At 43.2% G+C, this 22,590-nt stretch overlaps 1 protein-coding gene across 1 annotated transcript in view; it reads left to right on the forward strand.

Moving 5' to 3' along the window:
* The first annotated feature begins 755 nt into the window (after positions 1–755).
* LOC138358473 (trichohyalin-like) overlaps positions 756–22,590 on the forward strand; it is a 31,193-nt gene continuing 9,358 nt past the window's right edge. Inside the window, exon 1 of the mRNA XM_069316466.1 lies at positions 756–848. Coding sequence (XP_069172567.1) covers positions 756–848 — 93 coding nt within the window. The remainder of the gene's footprint in view (positions 849–22,590) is intronic.

Below are 22,590 nucleotides of genomic sequence, written 5' to 3' on the forward strand. Positions count from 1 at the left end.
CAGTCATTTATCTGTTTTCTTCTTCATTGCCCATAATCTTAAATTGTTTATCATATCCAAGCAACTATTTTACATATGTGTTATCACCTCAATATTTGCTAGACCTTCTAATCAGGTCAGACTTGATGAATAACTCTCAAGGGGGAGACTCGTTTTTCCTGTAGGCTGAGATCATAACACTGCGCACACACCACACCCACCCACACCCACCCACACCCACACCTACACACACCTATACACACACACACACACCCACACCCAGACAAACAATGCGTGTGTGTGCGTGTGTGCGTGTGTGTGTGTGTGTGTGTGTGTGTGTGTGAAAGCATAAGAGCTGCCAGCCAGAGAGTTGAGGCAGGTCAGGAGCATAGGATGCTCTCAGAAGCCAACTTTACTCTCCTACCTTTGATCTCGCGGGGACAAGATGCAGCATCAGACGCCTGTCACTAATATTTCGCTCACGCCGCTAGATTTATCGGTCGCAACTTGCTCGTGGGTTTATTTCAGTACTTCAACAGCAGTCGTGTATGTGAGGGCTTCGATTTTAGAAGGTTAAAAGTTAGGTACTAACCGGAAACACAGCGCTAAGATCATTGTTCCATATGGTGACCTGTACCTTGTTATGAAACACAGAGCTAAGATCATTGTTCCATATGGTGGCCTGTATCTTGTTATTTGGTGGAAATTGTTGGAGAAAAGCTTGGCTCAAAGCGCCGAGCTCTTGAGAGGACGCCACAAGGCAATTTAATGACTATATGGCACTTCCAAGGGGTTATGAGGATAATGAGCTGGGATATGAGAACAAGGAGCTGGGATATGAGGACAAGGTGTTGGGATATGAGGACAAGGTGCTGGGATATGAGGACAAGGTGCTGGGATATGAGGACAAGGTGTTGGGATATGAGGACAAGGGACAGGGATATAAGGACAAGGTGCTGGGATATGAGGACAAGATGCTGGGATATGAGGACAAGGTGCTGGGATATGAGGACAAGGTGCTGGGATATGAGGACAAGGAGCTGGGATATGAGGACAAGGAGTTGGGATATGAGGACAAGGTGCTGGGATATGAGGACAAGGTGCTGGGATATGAGGACAAGGTACTGGGACATGAGGACAAGTAACTGAGGTACGAGGACAAGGAACTAGAATAACAGGACAAGAAACTGACATAAGACAGAGGTGAGGAACGATCGACAACCACTTGGATCATCAGGAGATCAGAACAACACCTATATGATGCGAATCCGTTGCCATACAGACCATTCCAACTGACTGGAACAAAGCCTCGCTGATTTCCCCGTAACGAGGCCACCTCCGCGTCGAGTCTTGTTAAAGTGAACGAGCTACGCGTAGACGAGAGCGAAGAGGAGAATCGAACCCTTAAATTGGCTGCGAAGTTGGCCATGATGGAGACTATCAGCAGACTCTGTGGAAACACAAATGTTTCACCTGAAGCATTTGTGCCCGAAAACCATGCTCCGTGTCCTTGTCCTCATGTCCTGGGTTCGATCCCAGGCGCCGGCGAGAAATAATGGGCAGAGTTTCTTTCACTCTATGGCCCTGTTACCTAGCAGTAAAATAGGTACCTGGGTGTTAGTCAGCTGTCACGGGCTGCTTCCTGGGGGTGGAGGCCTGGTCGAGGACCGGGCTGCGGGGACACTAAAAGTCCCGAAATCATCTCAAGATAACCTCAAGATAACCAGTTGTATTTTTCTTGTTTGAGGAGGGAAGAATAGCTGTCACCTCTCTGCACCTTTCATTCCCCAGGATTGTTGCCACAAAATCTACATGAAATGATGAGTACAGTTTACATATGACACTGGAAGATGTGAAATTGGGATGACTTTGATGCTAGTAATGACAACCTTACTGACAACCTCAGGTTTAGGTTTACTGACAACCTAAACATCCCAGGATGTATCACACAACACAATAGTCACCCAGCCAAAGTCGAAGTGCATTTGCTAAGGAGCAAGAGACGGAAACAAGGTTATGACAACATTTTCAAGGAGGAAAATATATTTTGAGAAGGGCGGTAGTATCAAACCGGGATCCTGGGTGTCTCCCAAGACGCACGCTAGCGTCTTTGAAGGAGCCAGGATGTGGGTTCAATCCTATCACCGTGAAGTCCGAGGATGTCATCAACGTCCGGTTCCACTCTTTCATTATCACTACAGGCGTCACTGGTTTCAAATTGGTCGTTATCACAATCGCTGTCATCATCATCTCCACTACTATGTTCCTTCAAGACGAGAGCTCCTGGAGGGATCTGAAGAAAGTAGAACAGTGCAAACTGGAACTAGCAGTTCCATTGTTCATCACAAGGAAATGTGTGGAGTAAAACATGTGTATGGGGCAAGTAACAAAGTCAGTAGACTAACAGATGTTGTCACAGCTCGTATAAGACTTGGCTACAAGTATCTCTGGCAGTTCGGCTTGTATAGGGATCTAGATGAAATTGTTTATGTAATATTCTAAGATGAGGTCTGATAAAGACCTTTTGTGCCCTCTGTAATGCTTTTTGCGCTACCGCTCACAGGATGGGTATGGGGTGCACAATAAACTAGCCGCCTCCGGAGGCAACAATCAAAAATCAATCCCATTACCCCTGATGATATATCTTTTTTTCATACCTGGTCACATATCATCTTCCATACCTGCTAATCTATCTTCTTTGAAATAAGACAAGATATTGTTCTGCATACCTAGCAGGTATCATACCTAGCAAATTAACAAGTTTATACTTTCAAAATTCAAACTTCAAATCACAGACGCTACCTAATAGGGAACTGCTATAGACAGAACTGTCTAACATAACCTATCTCAACCTAACTTAACCAAACTCAACCTAACTTAACCAAACTCAGCCTAACTTAACCAAACTCAACCTAACTTAACCAAACTCAACCTAACTTAACCAAACTGAACCTAACATAACCTAATTCACCCTAACATAATATAATTCACCCCTTAACCTAACCTACATGAGTGCGCTTGACAGCTGGGTGGACAACGCTTCGGATTCGTAGTCCTGAGGTTCCGAGTTCGATCCCCGGTGGAGGCGGAGACAAATGGGCAAAATGTTTTTCACGCCGATGCCCCTGTTATCTAGCAGTAAATAGGTATCTGGGAGTCAGATAGCTGCTACGGGCTGCTGCTTCCTGGGGGTGGAGGCCTGGTCGAGGACCGGACCGCGTGGACAATAAGCCCCGAAATCCTCTCAAGATAACCTCAAGAATCCTCTCAAGATAACCTAACTCAACTCAAGCAGTTCACACACGTGTCACGTCCTCAAACTTTCAACCATTTTCAGTAAATGTCTCGAATAGGAAAAGGAGGATAACGTGACCTCAAAAGATATCATCAATCAGCCAGAATAAACGTTGTCCCATAGAAGACCCCCTTCAGACCATTAACCATAAGATTTTATAAGATGATATCATAAGATGATATCATTAGATGTCATAAGACGATTAACCATAAGAAACGTTTGTGCAATATTTTGGCTTTGCAAATCAGGATATTTTCATCGAGATTATATAATTTTCTGAAGTTTGAAGAGATATTTTCAACATTTTGCGCGGGAACCCCATGAGAGAGAAATTTTTTTACCTGGATTTACCCGAGAAGCATCACCTCCAGCGGCCTCGACGGGGGACAGAAAGCCGGCGGCTTGTCAGACATTGCTCTCAATAAAAATCATGATAAATATATCAGTGCAATATATACATAATAGTAGCTATATAGAAGAAAAATTATAAAAAAGAAAAGAGTAGTAGAAAGATGTCGTTAGCTGTTATTAAAGTTCACAAAACAGATATTTACTGAGAGAGCTTCTGGTTCCTGCCGTCAATGGCAAGTGGCGTGGTGGTCGCGCATGTATATGGTCCACTAATTGGCAGGCTGAGGACGTGACGGGCCTTGTGATTGGTGTAGAGGGAGAGGGCGGTGAGGGAAGAAGAGGGGGAAGATGATTATTTAGTGTAATCCTAGTGAGAGGGGGGGGGGGAAGGGGGTAGATTACCCTCGAGTCATAAGTGGGGTTTTATGATCCTGTGTTAGAAGATGAGTCGCCGGCAATAAGCTCCAGTTACCACAGGTGAGAGCAAGACAGCAGAGGGAATATAGATGGCCGCAGGTGCTCGGAAAGGTGAGCAAAGGTGAATACAGAAGTCCCACAGGTGACTACCGACCGTCCGGGGTCACAAGTCAACTCACATCTCACTCTACGACAAGATACTTGAGGCGTCAGGTCGGGCTGTAGGTGAACAAGTGTGAATACACAAGAGTGTATGAATGGTATAGTGTCAGAGTAGTAGACAGATGGACTACATTAGGCAGTGATGTGGTGGAGGCTGACTCCATACACAGCTTCAAGTGTAGATATAATAGAGCCCAGTAGCCTCAGGAACTTGTAGGTCAGTTGAATGACAGTTGAGAGGCGGGACCAAAGAGCCAGAGCTCAACCCTCGCAAGCACAACTAAGTGAGTACAAGACTGAAGGGTACTCTACCGGCCAGTGTCCAATGCTTTCTGACAACCAGTGAAGAGTCAAGTTGCTTAGACCTTTTCTTGCTTGATTTCTAGCAAGAAAGGAATATAGCACACATCACACCATGTCGTAGCTCAGGCGATTAAGGCAGCGTCTGGGATGCACCCGGACGCAAGTTCGAATCCTCGTCACGGCCCTTGTGGATTTGTTCATAGCACACATCTGTTCCATGTTCTAAGTGTCCTACCACACCTCTTAACACCACTCTTACTGCCAAGTTAGGATGCTTTTATATATATATATATATATATATATATATATATATATATATATATATATATATATATATATATGTATATATATATATATGTCGTACCTAGTAGCCAGAACGCACTTCTCAGCCTACTATGCATGGCCCAATTTGCCTAATAAGCCAAGTTTTCCTGAAATAATATATTTTCTCTAATTTTTTTCTTATGTCATGATAAAGCTACCCATTTCATTATGTATGACGTCAATTTTTTTTTTTATTGGAGTTAAAAATAACGTAGATATATGACCGAACCTAACCAACCCTACCTAACCTAACCTTACCTATCTTTATAGGTTAGGTTAGGTAAGGTAGCCGAAAACGTTAGGTTAGGTTAGGTTAGGTAGACGAAAAACCATTAATTCATGAAAACTTGGCTTATTAGGCAAATTGGGCCATGCATAGTAGGCTGAGAAGTGCGTTCTGGCTACTAGGTACGACATATATATATATATATATATATTAGTATATTTTGGTAGCAGTCTTTCCTGTAGACATATATTATTAAATATGACCGAAAAAGTAAGATTAATAATTCTAACACGAATTTTCTCAATCTTTCGTACATTACGCTTCACTGTTGGAGGTAAATAAAAAATCACTTCTCCAAAGTTCATTTTTATTTCTAGTCTGACGCGACACGGGCGCGTTTCGTAAAACTTATTACATTTTCAAAGACTTCACAAATACACAACTGATTAGAACTTACGTCTCTCTGATATTATATCTACATTTGAGTGAGGTGGGAAGGATGATGTGGCATTAACACAAGACAGAACAGGGGATATTAATAGGGTATTAAAAGTATCAACACAAGACAGAACAGAAACAATGGGTATTGAATAGAAGTGTTTGTAGAAAGCCTATTGGTCCATATTTCTTGATGCTTCTATATTGGAGCGGAGTCTTGAGGTGGGTAGAATATAGTTGTGCAATAATTGGCTGTTGATTGCTGGTGTTGACTTCTTGATGTGTAGTGCCTCGCAAACGTCAAGCCGCCTGCTATCGCTGTATCTATCGATGATTTCTGTGTTGTTTACTAGGATTTCTCTGGCGATGGTTTGGTTATGGGAAGAGATTATATGTTCCTTAATGGAGCCCTGTTGCTTATGCATCGTTAAACGCCTAGAAAGAGATGTTGTTGTCTTGCCTATATACTGGGTTTTTTGGAGCTTACAGTCCCCAAGTGGGCATTTGAAGGCATAGACGACGTTAGTCTCTTTTAAAGCGTTCTGTTTTGTGTCTGGAGAGTTTCTCATGAGTAGGCTGGCCGTTTTTCTGGTTTTATAGTAAATCGTCAGTTGTATCCTCTGATTTTTGTCTGTAGGGATAACGTTTCTATTAACAATATCTTTCAGGACCCTTTCCTCCGTTTTATGAGCTGTGGAAAAGAAGTTCCTGTAAAATAGTCTAATAGGGGGTATAGGTGTTGTGTTAGTTGTCTCTTCAGAGGTTGCATGGCTTTTCACTTTCCTTCTTATGATGTCTTCGATGAAACCATTGGAGAAGCCGTTATTGACTAGAACCTGCCTTACCCTACAGAGTTCTTCGTCGACTTGCTTCCATTCTGAGCTGTGGCTGAGAGCACGGTCGACGTATGCGTTAACAACACTCCTCTTGTACCTGTCGGGGCAGTCGCTGTTGGCATTTAGGCACATTCCTATGTTTGTTTCCTTAGTGTAGACTGCAGTGTGGAAACCTCCGCCCTTTTCCATGACTGTTACATCTAGAAAAGGCAGCTTCCCATCCTTTTCCGTCTCGTAAGTGAAACGCAGCACGGAACTCTGCTCAAATGCCTCCTTCAGCTCCTGCAGATGTCTGACATCAGGTACCTGTGTAAAAATGTCGTCAACATACCTGTAGTATATGGCCGGTTTCAAGTTCATGTCGACTAAGACTTTTTGCTCGATGGTACCCATGTAGAAGTTTGCAAACAGGACACCTAGGGGAGAACCCATGGCGACCCCATCTACTTGCTTATACATGTGCCCATCCGGGCTCAAGAAGGGTGCCTCTTTAGTACAAGCTTGGAGTAGTTTCCTCAGAATACTTTCTGGCATGTCAAGAGGAGTACAGGCTGGATCACGATACACTCTGTCGGCTATCATTCCGATTGTCTCGTCCACAGGTACGTTGGTAAACAGCGATTCTACGTCCAACGAGGCTCTTATCCCTGTGGCCCGTGTGCCCCGCAGTAAGTCCACAAATTCCTTTGGAGACTTCAGGCTGAAGGCGCAAGGAACATAAGGAGTCAGCTGGCCGTTGAGTCGCTTCGCCAGTCTGTACGTGGGTGTGGGTATCTGGCTAATGATTGGCCGAAGTGGGTTTCCAGGCTTGTGCGTCTTGACATTTCCATACGCATATCCAGGTTTATATTCCCCAATGATCTTTGGCAGGTGGAGTCCGGATTTCTTGGCGTTCACAGTTTCGATCAGTTTGTTGACCTTTGCTTTTAATTCGGCTGTAGTGTCCTTCGTTACCCTTTGGAACTTAGTTTGGTCAGAGAGTATGATGTTCATTTTCGCCAGATATTCGTCTTTTTTAAGAATGACATATATTGGCGACTTGTCACCTCTCCTGACAACTATCTCCTTGTTCTCACGAAGGCTTTTAGCTGCCGCTTTAAGCTCGGGGGACAGTATGGTGCTTCTGTAGTTGCCTCGATTCTTTCCTCCTTCTGCAATAAGTTCTGCTTGTAAGGTATCTTTGGTAGTGACCTTCTTTTGTGTCTCGAGGTCGAATATGTCGTCCAACAGAATTTCCAACTCTACTTTCCGGGCCATTTCACTCGGTCTGGACATAACATGACAGTTTATGCCCAGATTTAGGAGAGTGACTTGGTCCTCAGTGAGGTTAATTCCTGCAAGGTTCAGGAAGCCATCTCTTGGTCGTGGAATTGCCATAGGTCCTCCATATAATGTTGTTAGTTTCTTGATAATCCTTGTTTCAGTGCTGAGGTGATGTTGGTCTGTCAGGATGTCGAGGTGTTGTTCAATGCGGGTACGGATACTATGGTCGATGTTGCTATTTCTCCACTCGTTTGTAGCATGAAGTAGTTGCGTTTTGTTGTCTTTGATTTCATTCTCTGCCTTGTATATCTGATCACGAATCAGATCCTGGCGATATTTTATCGTGAAGGCTTGATTCCTTGCTGCTGGGTCGTGCACTTTAATATTAGTATATTTTGGTAGCAGTCTTTCCTGTAGACATATATTATTAAATATGACCGAAAAAGTAAGATTAATAATTCTAACACGAATTTTCTCAATCTTTCGTACATTACGCTTCACTGTTGGAGGTAAATCAAAAATCACTTCTCCAAAGTTCATTTTTATTTCTAGTCTGACGCGACACGTGCGCGTTTCGTAAAACTTATTACATTTTCAAAGACTTCACAAATACACAACTGATTAGAACTTACGTCTCTCTGATATTATATCTACATTTGAGTGAGGTGGGAAGGATGATGTGGCATTAACACAAGACAGAACAGGGGATATTAATAGGGTATTAAAAGTATCAACACAAGACAGAACAGAAACAATGGGTATTGAATAGAAGTGTTTGTAGAAAGCCTATTGATCCATATTTCTTGATGCTTCTATATTGGAGCGGAGTCTTGAGGTGGGTAGAATATAGTTGTGCAATAATTGGCTGTTGATTGCTGGTGTTGACTTCTTGATGTGTAGTGCCTCGCAAATGTCAAGCCGCCTGCTATCGCTGTATCTATCGATGATTTCTGTGTTGTTTACTAGGATTTCTCTGGCGATGGTTTGGTTATGGGAAGAGATTATATGTTCCTTAATGGAGCCCTGTTGCTTATGCATCGTTAAACGCCTAGAAAGAGATGTTGTTGTCTTCCCTATATACTGGGTTTTTTGGAGCTTACAGTCCCCAAGTGGGCATTTGAAGGCATAGACGACGTTAGTCTCTTTTAAAGCGTTCTGTTTTGTGTCTGGAGAGTTTCTCATGAGTAGAGAAACTATTTCTCTACTCATGAGAAATCTACTCTACCCTATTAGACTATTTTACAGGAACTTCTTTTCCACAGCTCATAAAACGGAGGAAAGGGTCCTGAAAGATATTGTTAATAGAAACGTTATCCCTACAGACAAAAATCAGAGGATACAACTGACGATTTACTATAAAACCAGAAAAACGGCCAGCCTACTCATGAGAAACTCTCCAGACACAAAACAGAACGCTTTAAAAGAGACTAACGTCGTCTATGCCTTCAAATGCCCACTTGGGGACTGTAAGCTCCAAAAAACCCAGTATATAGGCAAGACAACAACATCTCTTTCTAGGCGTTTAACGATGCATAAGCAACAGGGCTCCATTAAGGAACATATAATCTCTTCCCATAACCAAACCATCGCCAGAGAAATCCTAGTAAACAACACAGAAATCATCGATTGATACAGCGATAGCAGGCGGCTTGACGTTTGCGAGGCACTACACATCAAGAAGTCAACACCAGCAATCAACAGCCAATTATTGCACAACTATATTCTACCCACCTCAAGACTCCGCTCCAATATAGAAGCATCAAGAAATATGGACCAATAGGCTTTCTACAAACACTTCTATTCAATACCCATTGTTTCTGTTCTGTCTTGTGTTGATACTTTTAATACCCTATTAATATCCCCTGTTCTGTCTTGTGTTAATGCCACATCATCCTTCCCACCTCACTCAAATGTAGATATATTATCAGAGAGACGTAAGTTCTAATCAGTTGTGTATTTGTGAAGTCTTTGAAAATGTAATAAGTTTTACGAAACGCGCCCGTGTCGCGTCAGACTAGAAATAAAAATGAACTTTGGAGAAGTGATTTTTGATTTACCTCCAACAGTGAAGCGTAATGTACGAAAGATTGAGAAAATTCGTGTTAGAATTATTAATCTTACTTTTTCGGTCATATTTAATAATATATATATATATATATATATATATATATATATATATATATATATATATATATATATATATATATATATATATATATATATATATATATATATATATATATATATATATATATATATATATATATATTTATATATATATATATAACTGCTAACGTTATAGTCGGGAAATAGTTGAATCAGTAGATGTAACATACTTTTACAAATGGGAATGTTGTCGTTATATATATATATATATATATATATATATATATATATATATATATATATATATATATATATATATATATATATATATATATATATATATATATATATATATATATATATATATACAAACAAGCCTGAATGGTCCCCAGGACTATATACAACTGAAAACTCACACCCCAGAAGTGACTCGAACCCATACTGCCAGGAGCAACGCAACTGGTATGTACAGGGACGCCTTAATCCGCTTGACCATCATGACCGGACATAAGGAAGTGATAGCCGAAGCTATTTGAACCACTTCCCCGCCGGCACTCGGATGGTAATCTTGGGCATAGCATTTTATCAAATCACCTCATTCTTTGGGGCAACACGTGAGGAACACAAATGCAAACAAGCCTGAATGGTCCCCAGGACTATATACAACTGAAAACTCACACCCCAGAAGTGACTCAAACCCATACTGCCAGGAGCAACGCAACTGGTATGTTCAGGGACGCCTTAATCCGCTTGACCATCACGACCGGACGTAAGGAAGTGATAGCCGAAGCTATTTGAACCACTTCCCCACCGGCACTCGGCGGTCCTGGGGACCATTCAGGCTTGTTTGCATTTGTGTTCCTCACGTGTTGCCCCAAAGAATGAGGTGATTTGATAAAATGCTATGCCCAAGATTACCATCCGAGTGCCGGCGGGGAAGTGGTTCAAATAGCTTCGGCTATCACTTCCTTATGTCCGGTCGTGATGGTCAAGCGGATTAAGGCGTCCCTGTACATACCAGTTGCGTTGTTCCTGGCAGTATGGGTTCGAGTCACTTCTGGGGTGTGAGTTTTCAGTTATATATATATATATATATATATATATATATATATATATATATATATATATATATATATATATATATATATATATAAATATATATATATATATATATATATATATATATATATATATATATATATATATATATATATAACTGAAAACTCACACCCCAGAAGTGACTCGAACCCATACTCCCAGGAGCAACGCAACTGGTATGTACAAGACGCCTTAATCCACTTGACCATCACGACCGGACATAATGAGGTGATAGTTGAGGCTATTTGAACCACCCCACCGCCGGCACTCGGATAGTAATCTTGGGCATAGCATTTTACCAAATCACCTCATTCTTTGGGGCACACGTGAGGAACACAAATGCGAACAAGCCTGAATGGTCCCCAGGACAATATGCAACTGAAAACTCACACCCCAGAAGTGACTCGAACCCATACTCCCAGGAGCAACGCAACTGGTATGTACAAGACGCCTTAATCCACTTGACCATCACGACCGGACATAATGAGGTGATTGCCGAGGCTATTTGAACCACCCCACCGCCGGCACTCGGATAGTAATCTTGGGCATAGCATTTTACCAAATCACCTCATTCTTTGGGGCACACGTGAGGAACACAAATGCGAACAAGCCTGAATGTCCGGTCGTGATGGTCAAGTGGATTAAGGCGCCTTGTACATACCAGTTGCGTTGCTCCTGGGAGTATGGGTTCGAGTCACTTCTGGGGTGTGAGTTTTCAGTTGCATATTGTCCTGGGGACCATTCAGGCTTGTTCGCATTTGTGTTCCTCACGTGTGCCCCAAAGAATGAGGTGATTTGGTAAAATGCTATGCCCAAGATTACTATCCGAGTGCCGGCGGTGGGGTGGTTCAAATAGCCTCGGCTATCACCTCATTATGTCCGGTCGTGATGGTCAAGTGGATTAAGGCGTCTTGTACATACCAGTTGCGTTGCTCCTGGGAGTATGGGTTCGAGTCACTTCTGGGGTGTGAGTTTTCAGTTGCATATTGTCCTGGGGACCATTCAGGCTTGTTCGCATTTGTGTTCCTCACGTGTGCCCCAAAGAATGAGGAGATTTGGTAAAATGCTATGCCCAAGATTACTATCCGAGTGCCGGCGGTGGGGTGGTTCAAATAGCCTCGGCTATCACCTCATTATGTCCGGTCGTGATGGTCAAGTGGATTAAGGCGTCTTGTACATACTAGTTGCGTTGCTCCTGGGAGTATGGGTTCGAGTCACTTCTGGGGTGTGAGTTTTCAGTTGCATATTGTCCTGGGGACCATTCAGGCTTGTTCGCATATATATATATATATATATATATATATATATATATATATATATATATATATATATATATATATATATATATATATATATATATAACGACAACATTCCCATTTGTAAAAGTATGTTACATCAACTGATTCAACTATTTCCCGACACCACAAAACAATATAAAAAAGGAACTTGGTATATTCTTGGCCACCTCCTCCTCCTCTTCATCACAAAAGTCGGGCAATTTTCCACAATGTTGAGGGTTGGGATGGGAGGGGGAGGGATTATGAAGTACCAAGATATATTCAAGTGGATAGTTCACTGGACTAGGAACAGCAAGTCTATATCGTCGTCAGCCGCAGGGGAACTGATTATAAATCACAGGCGTAGCAACAGTCTTTTATATTCACCTTCAAGAACACACATTATTATACTAATTACGCAGGTTCGAATCCTCGTCACGGCCCTTATGGATTTGTTCATTTAATTACGACGCAGCTTTACAGAAGGGTTAATATAATTAATATATTGTATCTTCTCTCCTTATATATGTAACTGATGATTTCTATATTATATACCAACTGAAAGCTCTTATCACGGGGATTTGAGATTACCAGTTTTCTGAAGGAATTGGGTTCTAGGCTAACTGGAACACCAAAAGACCCATGAGCTGCCAGCGTCCTTTTCCAGCGCCTCAGCGTAACGATACAGAGGGGAAATGCTCACTGCATCCAGGGTTCCTGCCGCCACCTGAGGAGCTGGAGGAACTCGACAATTTATTATAATCATCTTTGTACCCTATATGTAGCTAATTTTTTGTAACAAAGTCTAAATAAAATAAACAATTACATATGTAGGAGAAGACAATATGTGCCAGAGCACATGGAAGCCCGACAAGGCTTTCCTCGGGTGTTACATATCTCTCTCACTCAGGATGAGTGAGAGAGAGAGGGAGAGGGGAAGGTCAGAGGGTATGCACAGAGATCGGAGTCACAACCAACCATTTGCTTCATTGTAATGTCACCATTGTCAAGCGAGAGTGGAGGGAGGGGTTGTCCTTGTAGAGAGGGGAGGGAGGGTTGTCCTTGTAGAGAGGGGAGGGAGGGTTGTAGTGGTAGAGAGGGGAGGGAGGGTTGTAGTGGTAGAGAGGGGAGGGAGGGTTGTAGTGGTAGAGAGGGGAGGGAGGGGTTGTCATTGTAGAGAGGGGAGGGAGGGGTTGTCCTTGTATAGAGGGGAGGGAGGGGTTGTCCATGTAGAGATGGGAGGAGGTTGTCCTTGTAGAGAGGGGAGGGAGGGTTGTCCTTGTAGAGAGGGGAGGGAGGGGTTGTCCTTGTAGAGAGGGGAGGAGGTTGTCCTTGTAGAGAGGGGAGGGAGGGGTTGTCATTGTAGAGAGGGGGAGGGAGGGGTTGTCCTTGTAGAGATGGGAGGAGGTTGTCCTTGTAGAGAGGGGAGGGAGGGGTTGTCATTGTAGAGAGGGGAGGGAGGGGTTGTCCTTGTAGAGAGGGGAGGGAGGGGTTGTCCTTGTAGAGATGGGAGGAGGTTGTCCTTGTAGAGAGGGGAGGGAGGGTTGTCCTTGTAGAGAGGGGAGGGAGGGGTTGTCCTTGTAGAGAGGGGAGGAGGTTGTCCTTGTAGAGAGGGGAGGGAGGGTTGTCCTTGTAGAGAGGGGAGGGAGGGGTTGTCCTTGTAGAGAGGGGAGAGGTTGTCCTTGTAGAGAGGGGAGGGTTGTCCTTGTAGAGAGGGGAGGGAGGGAGTTGTCCTTGTAGAGAGGGGAGGGGTTGTCCTTGTAAAGAGGGGAGGAGTTGTCCTTGTAGAGAGGGGAGAGGTTGTCCTTGTAGAGAGGGGAGGGGTTGTCCTTGTAGAGAGGGGAGGGTTGTCCTTGTAGAGAGGGGAGGAGGTTGTCCTTTTAGAGAGGGGAGGGGTTGTCCTTGTAGAGAGGGGAGTGAGGGTTGTCCTTGTAGAGAGGGGAGGAGGTTGTCCTTTTAGAGAGGGGAGGGGTTGTCCTTGTAGAGAGGGGAGTGAGGGTTGTCCTTGTAGAGAGGGGAGGGTTGTCCTTGTAGACAGGGGAGGGGTTGTCCTTGTAGAGAGGGGAGGGAGGGAGTTGTCCTTGTAGAGAGGGGAGGGGTTTTCCTTGTAGAGAGGGGAGGAGTTGTCCTTGTAGAGAGGGGAGGAGGTTGTCCTTTTAGAGAGGGGAGGGGTTGTCCTTGTAGAGAGGGGAGTGAGGGTTGTCCTTGTAGAGAGGGGAGGAGGTTGTCCTTGTAGAGAGTGGAGGGAGGGGTAGTCCTTGTAGAGAGGGGAGGGGTTGTCCTTGTAGAGAGGGGAGGGGTTGTCCTTGTAGAGAGGGAGGGGTTGTCCTTGTAGAGAGGGGAGGGGTTGTCCTTGTAGAGAGGGGAGGAGGTTGTCCTTGTAGAGAGGGGAGGAGGTTGTCCTTGTAGAGAGGGGAGGGGTAGTCCTTGTAGAGAGGGGAGGGGTTGTCCTTGTAGAGAGGGGAGGGGTTGTCCTTGTAGAGAGGGGAGGGGTTGTCCTTGTAGAGAGGGGAGGAGGTTGTCCTTGTAGAGAGGGGAGGGAGGGGTTGTCCTTGTAGAGAGGGGAGGGAGGGGTTGTCCATGTAGAGATGGGAGGAGGTTGTCCTTGTAGAGAGGGGAGGGAGGGTTGTCCTTGTAGAGAGGGGAGGGAGGGGTTGTCCTTGTAGAGAGGGGAGGAGGTTGTCCTTGTAGAGAGGGGAGGGAGGGGTTGTCATTGTAGAGAGGGGGAGGGAGGGGTTGTCCTTGTAGAGATGGGAGGAGGTTGTCCTTGTAGAGAGGGGAGGGAGGGGTTGTCATTGTAGAGAGGGGAGGGAGGGGTTGTCCTTGTAGAGAGGGGAGGGAGGGGTTGTCCTTGAAGAGATGGGAGGAGGTTGTCCTTGTAGAGAGGGGAGGGAGGGTTGTCCTTGTAGAGAGGGGAGTGAGGGTTGTCCTTGTAGAGAGGGGAGGGGTTGTCCTTGTAGAGAGCGGAGGGGTTGTCCTTGTAGAGAGGGGAGGAGGTTGTCCTTGTAGAGAGGGGAGGGAGGGTTGTCCTTGTAAAGAGGGGAGGGACGGTTGTCCTTGTAGAGAGAGGAGGGAGGGTTGTCCTTGTAGAGAGGGGTGGGAGGGTTGTCCTTGTAGCGAGGGGCGGGGTTGTCCTTGTAGAGAGGGGAGGGAGGGTTGTCCTTGTAGAGAGGGGAGGGAGAGGTTGTCCTTGTTGAGAGGGGAGGAGGTTGTCCTTGTAGAGAGGGGAGGAGTTGTCCTTGTAGAGAGGGGAGGGGTTGTCCTTGTAGAGAGGGGAGGGGTTGTCCTTGTAGAGAGGGGAGGGGTTGTCCTTGTAGAGAGGGGAGGGTTGTCCTTGTAGAGAGGGGAGGGAGGGAGTTGTCCTTGTAGAGAGGGGAGGGAGGGAGTTGTCCTTGTAGAGAGGGGAGGGGTTGTCCTTGTAGAGAGGGGAGGGGTTGTCCTTGTAGAGAGGGGAGTAGGTTGTCCTTGTAGAGAGGGGAGGGGTTGTCCTTGTAGAGAGGGGAGGGGTTGGCCTTGTAGAGAGGGGAGGGGTTGTCCTTGTAGAGAGGGGAGTGGTTGTCCTTGTAGAGAGGGGAGGGAGGGTGGTCCTTTTAGAGAGGGGAGGGAGGATTGTCCTAGTAGAGAGGGGAAGACAGGTAAACCCGAGGTAGAGACAGTGTGGCCTGCAAAATGAAAAGAAAGAGGAGGTAGGATTTAGTGTAGGTCAGTTATCCTAGACTACAAGAATTATCCTTACCCATTCTGTTTTAATCTAGGTATTCAGTTCTAGGATGATAGACTTAGTTAGGAACTAGCCGTTCTAACTATGGCAGTTATCCTAGTGTTATTAATAGTCTAAGGTAATTCCCAGTACAGTTTATCCTTGCTCGATGGTAGACATAAAAGCCTCAGGATAAGACAGTTATCCTGTGGTGGAGTAATTAGGCTCAGGAAAATGTACACCAGTTGGTTGACAGGCGAGAAGTGGGACCAAGGAGCCGAAACTCAACCTATGTAAGCACAAATGAGTTCGCGCACACACGCACACACATACACGTCCTTGCAGCCGAGCAGACAGCGCTCTGGAGTCGTGGTCCTAAGGGCCCGGGTTCAATTCCCGGTCGAGACAGAAACAAATAGGCATTTTCTGTCCCCCCCTGATGCCTCTGTTCACCCAACAGTAAATAGGAACCTGAGAGTTAGACAGCTGCTACGGGCTGCTTCCTGGGTGTGTGTGAGAGACAAATATGTAGAAGATAACATATATAAAACAGATCGGGAGTCAGTATATTAAACAATCAACGCTTAGAAAGGCGCGGTCCAAGAGCTGTGAACCTGTTCAACCCCGCTCTCGTTTTCTATGCATCAGCCTTGATAGATCTGATGAGATTTTCGGTTTATACGTTATATGGCTGGCAAAACAGTTCCATTTTCTATGTTTATGTTAGGCAAAACAGTTCCATTTTCTATGCTTATGTTAGGCAAAACAGTTCCATTTTCTACGTTTATGTCAGGCAAAACTGTTTCATTTTCTACGTTTATGTCAGGCAAAACAGTTCCATTTTCTACCTTTATGTCAGGCAAAACAGTTCCATTTTCTACGTTTATGTCAGGCATAACAGTTCCATTTTCTACCTTTATGTCAGGCAAAAGAGTTCCATTATCTATGTTTATGTCAGGCAAAACAGTTCCATTTTCTACCTTTATGTCAGGCAAAACAGTTCCATTTTCTATGTTTATGTTAGGCAAAACAGTTCCATTTTCTATGTTTATGTCAGGCAAAACAGTTCCATTTTCTACCTGATATGTTAGATAAAACAGTTGAATTATATACATTATATGCTAGGCAAACCAGATGCATTTTTTACTGGCGAAGGGGTCTCGTGCCATAGCATGTTCCGTGTACCATGAAGAAAGACCTTCCCATAGTGAGAGTAATGGTGGTCCCAGGCTGGCCAGGAGCCCTCGGTGGCGCTGACCTGCCCCAAGCCCGGCCCGCCCTCCCAACATTGGCATCAACTGGGTGGACCAAGTGCCAAGCAATGCGGTGTTGTCGTGTATGTTTGGCAAGCAAGTGAGCTGGTCGTGGTGGGTCTGCCAGGGAAGCTGACAAGACCAAAGGCAATTAGAATTGATTTGTGAGATTGTTCTGTGTTGGACTAGCTTTACATAGCCGCGTTTCCAACGTAAGCTGATGTGCTCACTTACCTAACTTACCCGAGGGTCCACGAATAGAAAACGGAAGATCACAGCGAGCCGCAGCCAGTTTTAGTTCATCAGGTTCTTTAGCCTTAAGGGACTTCTACGTCAAATTTCGATGTGCTATTCAATAGGATTAAATGTTTACCCAGCCAGCCGGATGTGTGTGTGTGTGTGTGTGTGTCCGCCCGTTTAATGAAAGAAATTACCGGGTAATGTGGCAGATGAGGTATCATTTGATTGTTTCAAGCGCAGGTTAGACATATATGTGAATGTATTTGGGTGGCAAAATAAGACTATTTCCTGATAGGTGAACAGAGGCATTAGGTGATAGGAAACGTGCCCAATCAAATATATATTTACTATCCTACTTATATATTTGCAATTATCTAATAATTCCATATTCGGATGATATAAAATAATGAATGGATATTTTATTATATAATTACACTTTTAAGTTCAAAAGCCTGATATATATATATATATATATATATATATATATATATATATATATATATATATATATATATATATATATATATATATATATATATATGTATATATATATATATATATATATATATATATATATATATATATATATATATATATATATACATATATATATATATATATATATATATATATATATATATATATATATATATATATATATATATATATATATATATATATATATATATATATATATATATATATATATTTCTTGATGCTTTTATATTGGAGCGGAGTCTTGAGGTGGGTAGAATATAGTTGTGCATTAATTGGCTGTTGATTGCTGGTGTTGACTTCATGATGTGTAGTGCCTCGCAAACGTCAAGTCGCCTGCTATCGCTGTATCTATCGATGATTTCTGTGTTGTTTACTAGGATTTCTCTGGCGATGGTTTGGTTGTGGGAAGAGATTATATGTTCCTTAATGGAGCCCTGTTGCTTATCCATCGTTAAACGCCTAGAAAGAGATGTTGTTGTCTTGCCTATATACTGTTTTTTTTTGGAGCTTACAGTCCCCAAGAGGGCATTTGAAGGCATAGACGACGTTAGTCTCTTTTAAAGCGTTCTGTTTTGTGTCTGGAGAGTTTCTCATGAGTAGGCTGGCCGTTTTTCTGGTTTTATAGTAAATCGTCAGTTGTATCCTCTGATTTTTGTCTGTAGGGATATCCTTTCTCCCAATATAGAAGCATCAAGAAATATGGACCAATAGGCTTTCTACAATCACTTATATATATATATATATATATATATATATATATATATATATATATATATATATATATATATATATATATATATATATATATATATATATATATATATATATATATATATATAACTGAAAACTCACACCCCAGAAGTGACTCGAACTCTGGGGTGTGAGTTTTCAGTTGTATATAGTCCTGGGGACCATTCAGGCTTGTTTGCATATATATATATATATATATATATATATATATATATATATATATATATATATATATATATGTCGTACCTAATAGCCAGAACGCACTTCTCAGCCTACTATGCAAGGCCCGATTTGCCTAATAAGCCAAGTTTTCCTGAATTAATATATTTTCTCTAATTGTTTTCTTATGAAACGATAAAGCTACCCATTTCATTATGTATGAGGTCATTTTTTTTTATTTGAGTTAAAATTAACGTAGATATATGACCGAACCTAACCAACCCTACCTAACCTAACCTAACCTATCTCTATAGGTTAGGTAGGTTAGGTAGTCGAAAAATAATTAATTCATGAAAACTTGGCTTATTAGGCAAATCGGGCCTTGCATAGTAGGCTGAGAAGTGCGTTCTGGCTATTAGGTACGACATATATATATATATATATATATATATATATATATATATATATATATATATATATATATATATATATATATATATATATATATATATATATATATATAGGAGGAGTGGTAGTGGTAGGAGAAAAGCACACAGAAACTGTATTGGAGGGGACCCACATTCCCTCTAATGCGTTATGCGTGGTTTCCTCCGAGGCTATGGGTCCCCCTTCTTCCAGCCAGAGGTGGTACTCTCTTCCCTATATATATATATATATATATATATATATATATATATATATATATATATATATATATATATATATATATATATATATATATATATATATATATATATATATATATATATATATAGATATATATATATATATATTTTTTTTTTTAAATAATATAAATAAAATAATATATGGAAGGGAGTACCACCTCTAGCTGGAAGAAGGGGGACCCATAGCCTCGGAGGAAACCACGCATAACGCATTAGAGGGAATGTTTAGATCCCCTCCAATACAGTTTCTGTGTGCTTTTCTCCTACCACCCCCTTCCTTTTTTATTTTTTGTGCTTTATTATGCATTTGATGGTTACAAGATATACATGGGTTGATACAAAAATAATAATGCAAAAAGGTGCTTAAAGGTTATGGATCTCTTGAAAAACACAACAATGGGAAACATTGATGAATGTCACAGACGGGTTCGATCATTGTTGCAAGTCAAACACTTCTTCGAATTCCTCTGAAGTTGGACTAGTGCCCAAGACGCAACAGGCATTTCCCCTCTGAATCGCAACACTGAGGCGCTGGAACAAGAAACTTTTTGCTCTCTGGTCTTTTGTAGCGCTGATCAATTTGTCCCCCAATTCCTTCAGGAACTTCAATGCACATTTTCCCCACGAACCGAGGGTCTCCGAGCCGATCGGAACAAAGCTGTAGCAGTGTGCTAGACCTCTGTATTTAATAATTTTCTGCGATTCCCTGAAAGAAGCAGCACCGCCGCTTTCACGTGTGCTGTAGTGGAGGTAGGTACTGGCCAGTGTGGCAGCGCACGTGTAGTCCCATACCACTTGCTTACCATCCTTCCAAGGTAGCAAGGTGACCCCATCAGGGCGCTTCTGAGGGTCGTTAGGTCTGGATAAGTGTGGTTCTCTTTGTGCCGGGCAGCGGGCTGTGGCGAGGCTCCTCTTGATGATGTCGTTGACTTCTTCATGTCTTGCAATTTTACCCTGTGATTTACGACATACCAGACCATGACGACCATATTGGTCTGCCATCGCAGTTCCGCAGATGCACCTATGTTCGGTGAGGATGGGGGCGGCAAGGCGAAGGGTAACTCCAATGCGGAGAGCGTCATGACTGAGGCGAGTTCCCAGGGCTGCATTGGACACAGCAAATAAAAAATCCCCGGCGTGGGGTGCTGTTACCGCTAGGAGGCGGGCTTTGTTTTCAGCATCAGCGTTGTCAATCATTGCTGTGACAGTCTTTTCCACTATGGGGCTATCCCAGTGGGCCTGCTTGTGGTCTTTTGGGACTTGTGGTCGGGGTTGAGGGTGTGCAATGGTGTCCCATTGTCTGGCTGCTTCGATGAACGTTTGATCATGAGTTCCCGCTGTCTCTCTCATACGCTCTGGTAGGATCTGCCCTACCAATTCGTTGGCTGCTGTACATGAGGATAAGAATGCTGGAAGTGCTACCTCAGTTGCCTTTCGTATGCCTATCCCTCCAAATCTCACTGGGAGCGTTGCTTGGTCCCACTGACTGTCATCTAAATCTAGGTTGAGCGCCTTCCTGAATATTGACCTGAGGAGCTCATCATATTGATGTAGAAGTGGGTTGCCAAAAGTTGGTGCACACCTTAAGAAGTATGTTAGCCTGGGCAAGGTAAGGCACTTTGTGAGAAGGTAGAGGGCATCGTGGGAGTCCAAGTCCCCAATTCTCTCTTCCATCCTCTTTAGGTCTCTAAACTTTTCGTGAAGGACTGCAGCAATGGCATTGTGGCCCAGAGGTGCTCCGAGTAGTGTGCTGTCGGTAGGTTTAACGACTGAGGCTTCTGGTAGAACTGATTTCACTGCTCTAATGATTACTTCACTGGATGCAATAATTTCGCACTTGGAGGGGTTAAGAACGAGACCCATGGACTCCCCCCGTGTCTTCACCAGCTGTAGGTCTTCTAGCAGGGAATCTTGTGTGCCTGCCAGAGTGCCATCATCCAGGAACCAGATGTTGAGCTCACTGGACAGTCTGGTTGTAATTTCTCGAACCGCTATGCAAAAGAGGAACGGTGCAAGTGGGTCTCCCTGTTGAATTCCCTCTGCTGAGGTGACTTCATGTTTGCCAAACAGGAGGGTTGAGTCTTTGCTGTAGCCTGCTGACACAAACGGGAGAATGCTTGGGCATTGTTCCTGGACTGCAGTGAGGATTGCTTCCCTTTTGACCGAGTTGAAAGTGTTTTTAAAATCTAATTTTACTACTGCCTGGTCTTCAGTAAGAGAGCTAATGTAGGCTCGTGCAATCATGAGCCGCTGCTTCACAGCCTTGGTGGACTCCAAACCCCAGCTGGTTGGGTTGCAGCATGGTGGCTGCTTCCATTCGGATACTTCTGACAGCAGCCCTTGCAACTAGGCGGCGAAGGGTATTACCAACGGCAATGGGTCTGATCCCTCCCCCCTTCTTTTTAAGGGCACATAGGGATGCACCAAAGAAGAATGGTTTGATTTCATCAGGGATTAACCCGGCGAGGCAGTTGTTGACAAACGTTGTGATTTCTGTCAGGAGCGCTTCTGCAGCTGGGCCAAGAACAGGGTTCACCATTTCCTTCACATGTTGAGGTCTTATCCCTGTGTAGCCTCCTGAGGAGCCCGGGGGAAATAAAACGATAGCTTTATAAACCTCAGACTACCGGAGGACGAGAGGTTCCTGGTTAGGGGCGAGCCTGACCTGTGGGGGAGGTCCACCTACGGCCCTGTGGGGGTGTTTTTCTCTCAGTGCTTGGGCTGTGGTTTCATCCCTGGGCAAAATTTTGTCCTCACTTGTGATCAACCTGAGTGCCCCGACTGTATTGCCCTCTTCAATTTTCTTGCTGACTTGGGTACCTAATTTTCTGTTGTCGCTGATTGTCGTACTTGGTCTGCCTCGGCGGTGTTTGGTGTGTTTGGGCCCACATATATATATATATATATATATATATATATATATATATATATATATATATATATATATATATATATATATATATATATATATATATATATATATATAATAATAACCAATGGATATTTCGAATCCAATTTCATTTTCAATTTAAATTTTAAATCTTGTTTAGATTCCAATATAATTTCGAAGCCAGGTTCAATACCAATTAAAACTTCTAATCCTGATTCATTTCCAATTTAAATTTCGAATCCAGGAACCTATTTAAAATGCAAACTGAAGACCAATTTATATACCACTCCGCGCCCTTAAGCTATACGACAAATTAAACCAAATTAAATACACCACAAT

The sequence above is a fragment of the Procambarus clarkii genome, chromosome 83 (genome assembly GCF_040958095.1).
Source record: "Procambarus clarkii isolate CNS0578487 chromosome 83, FALCON_Pclarkii_2.0, whole genome shotgun sequence".
In the NCBI taxonomy this organism is placed as follows: Eukaryota; Metazoa; Arthropoda; class Malacostraca; order Decapoda; family Cambaridae; genus Procambarus; species Procambarus clarkii.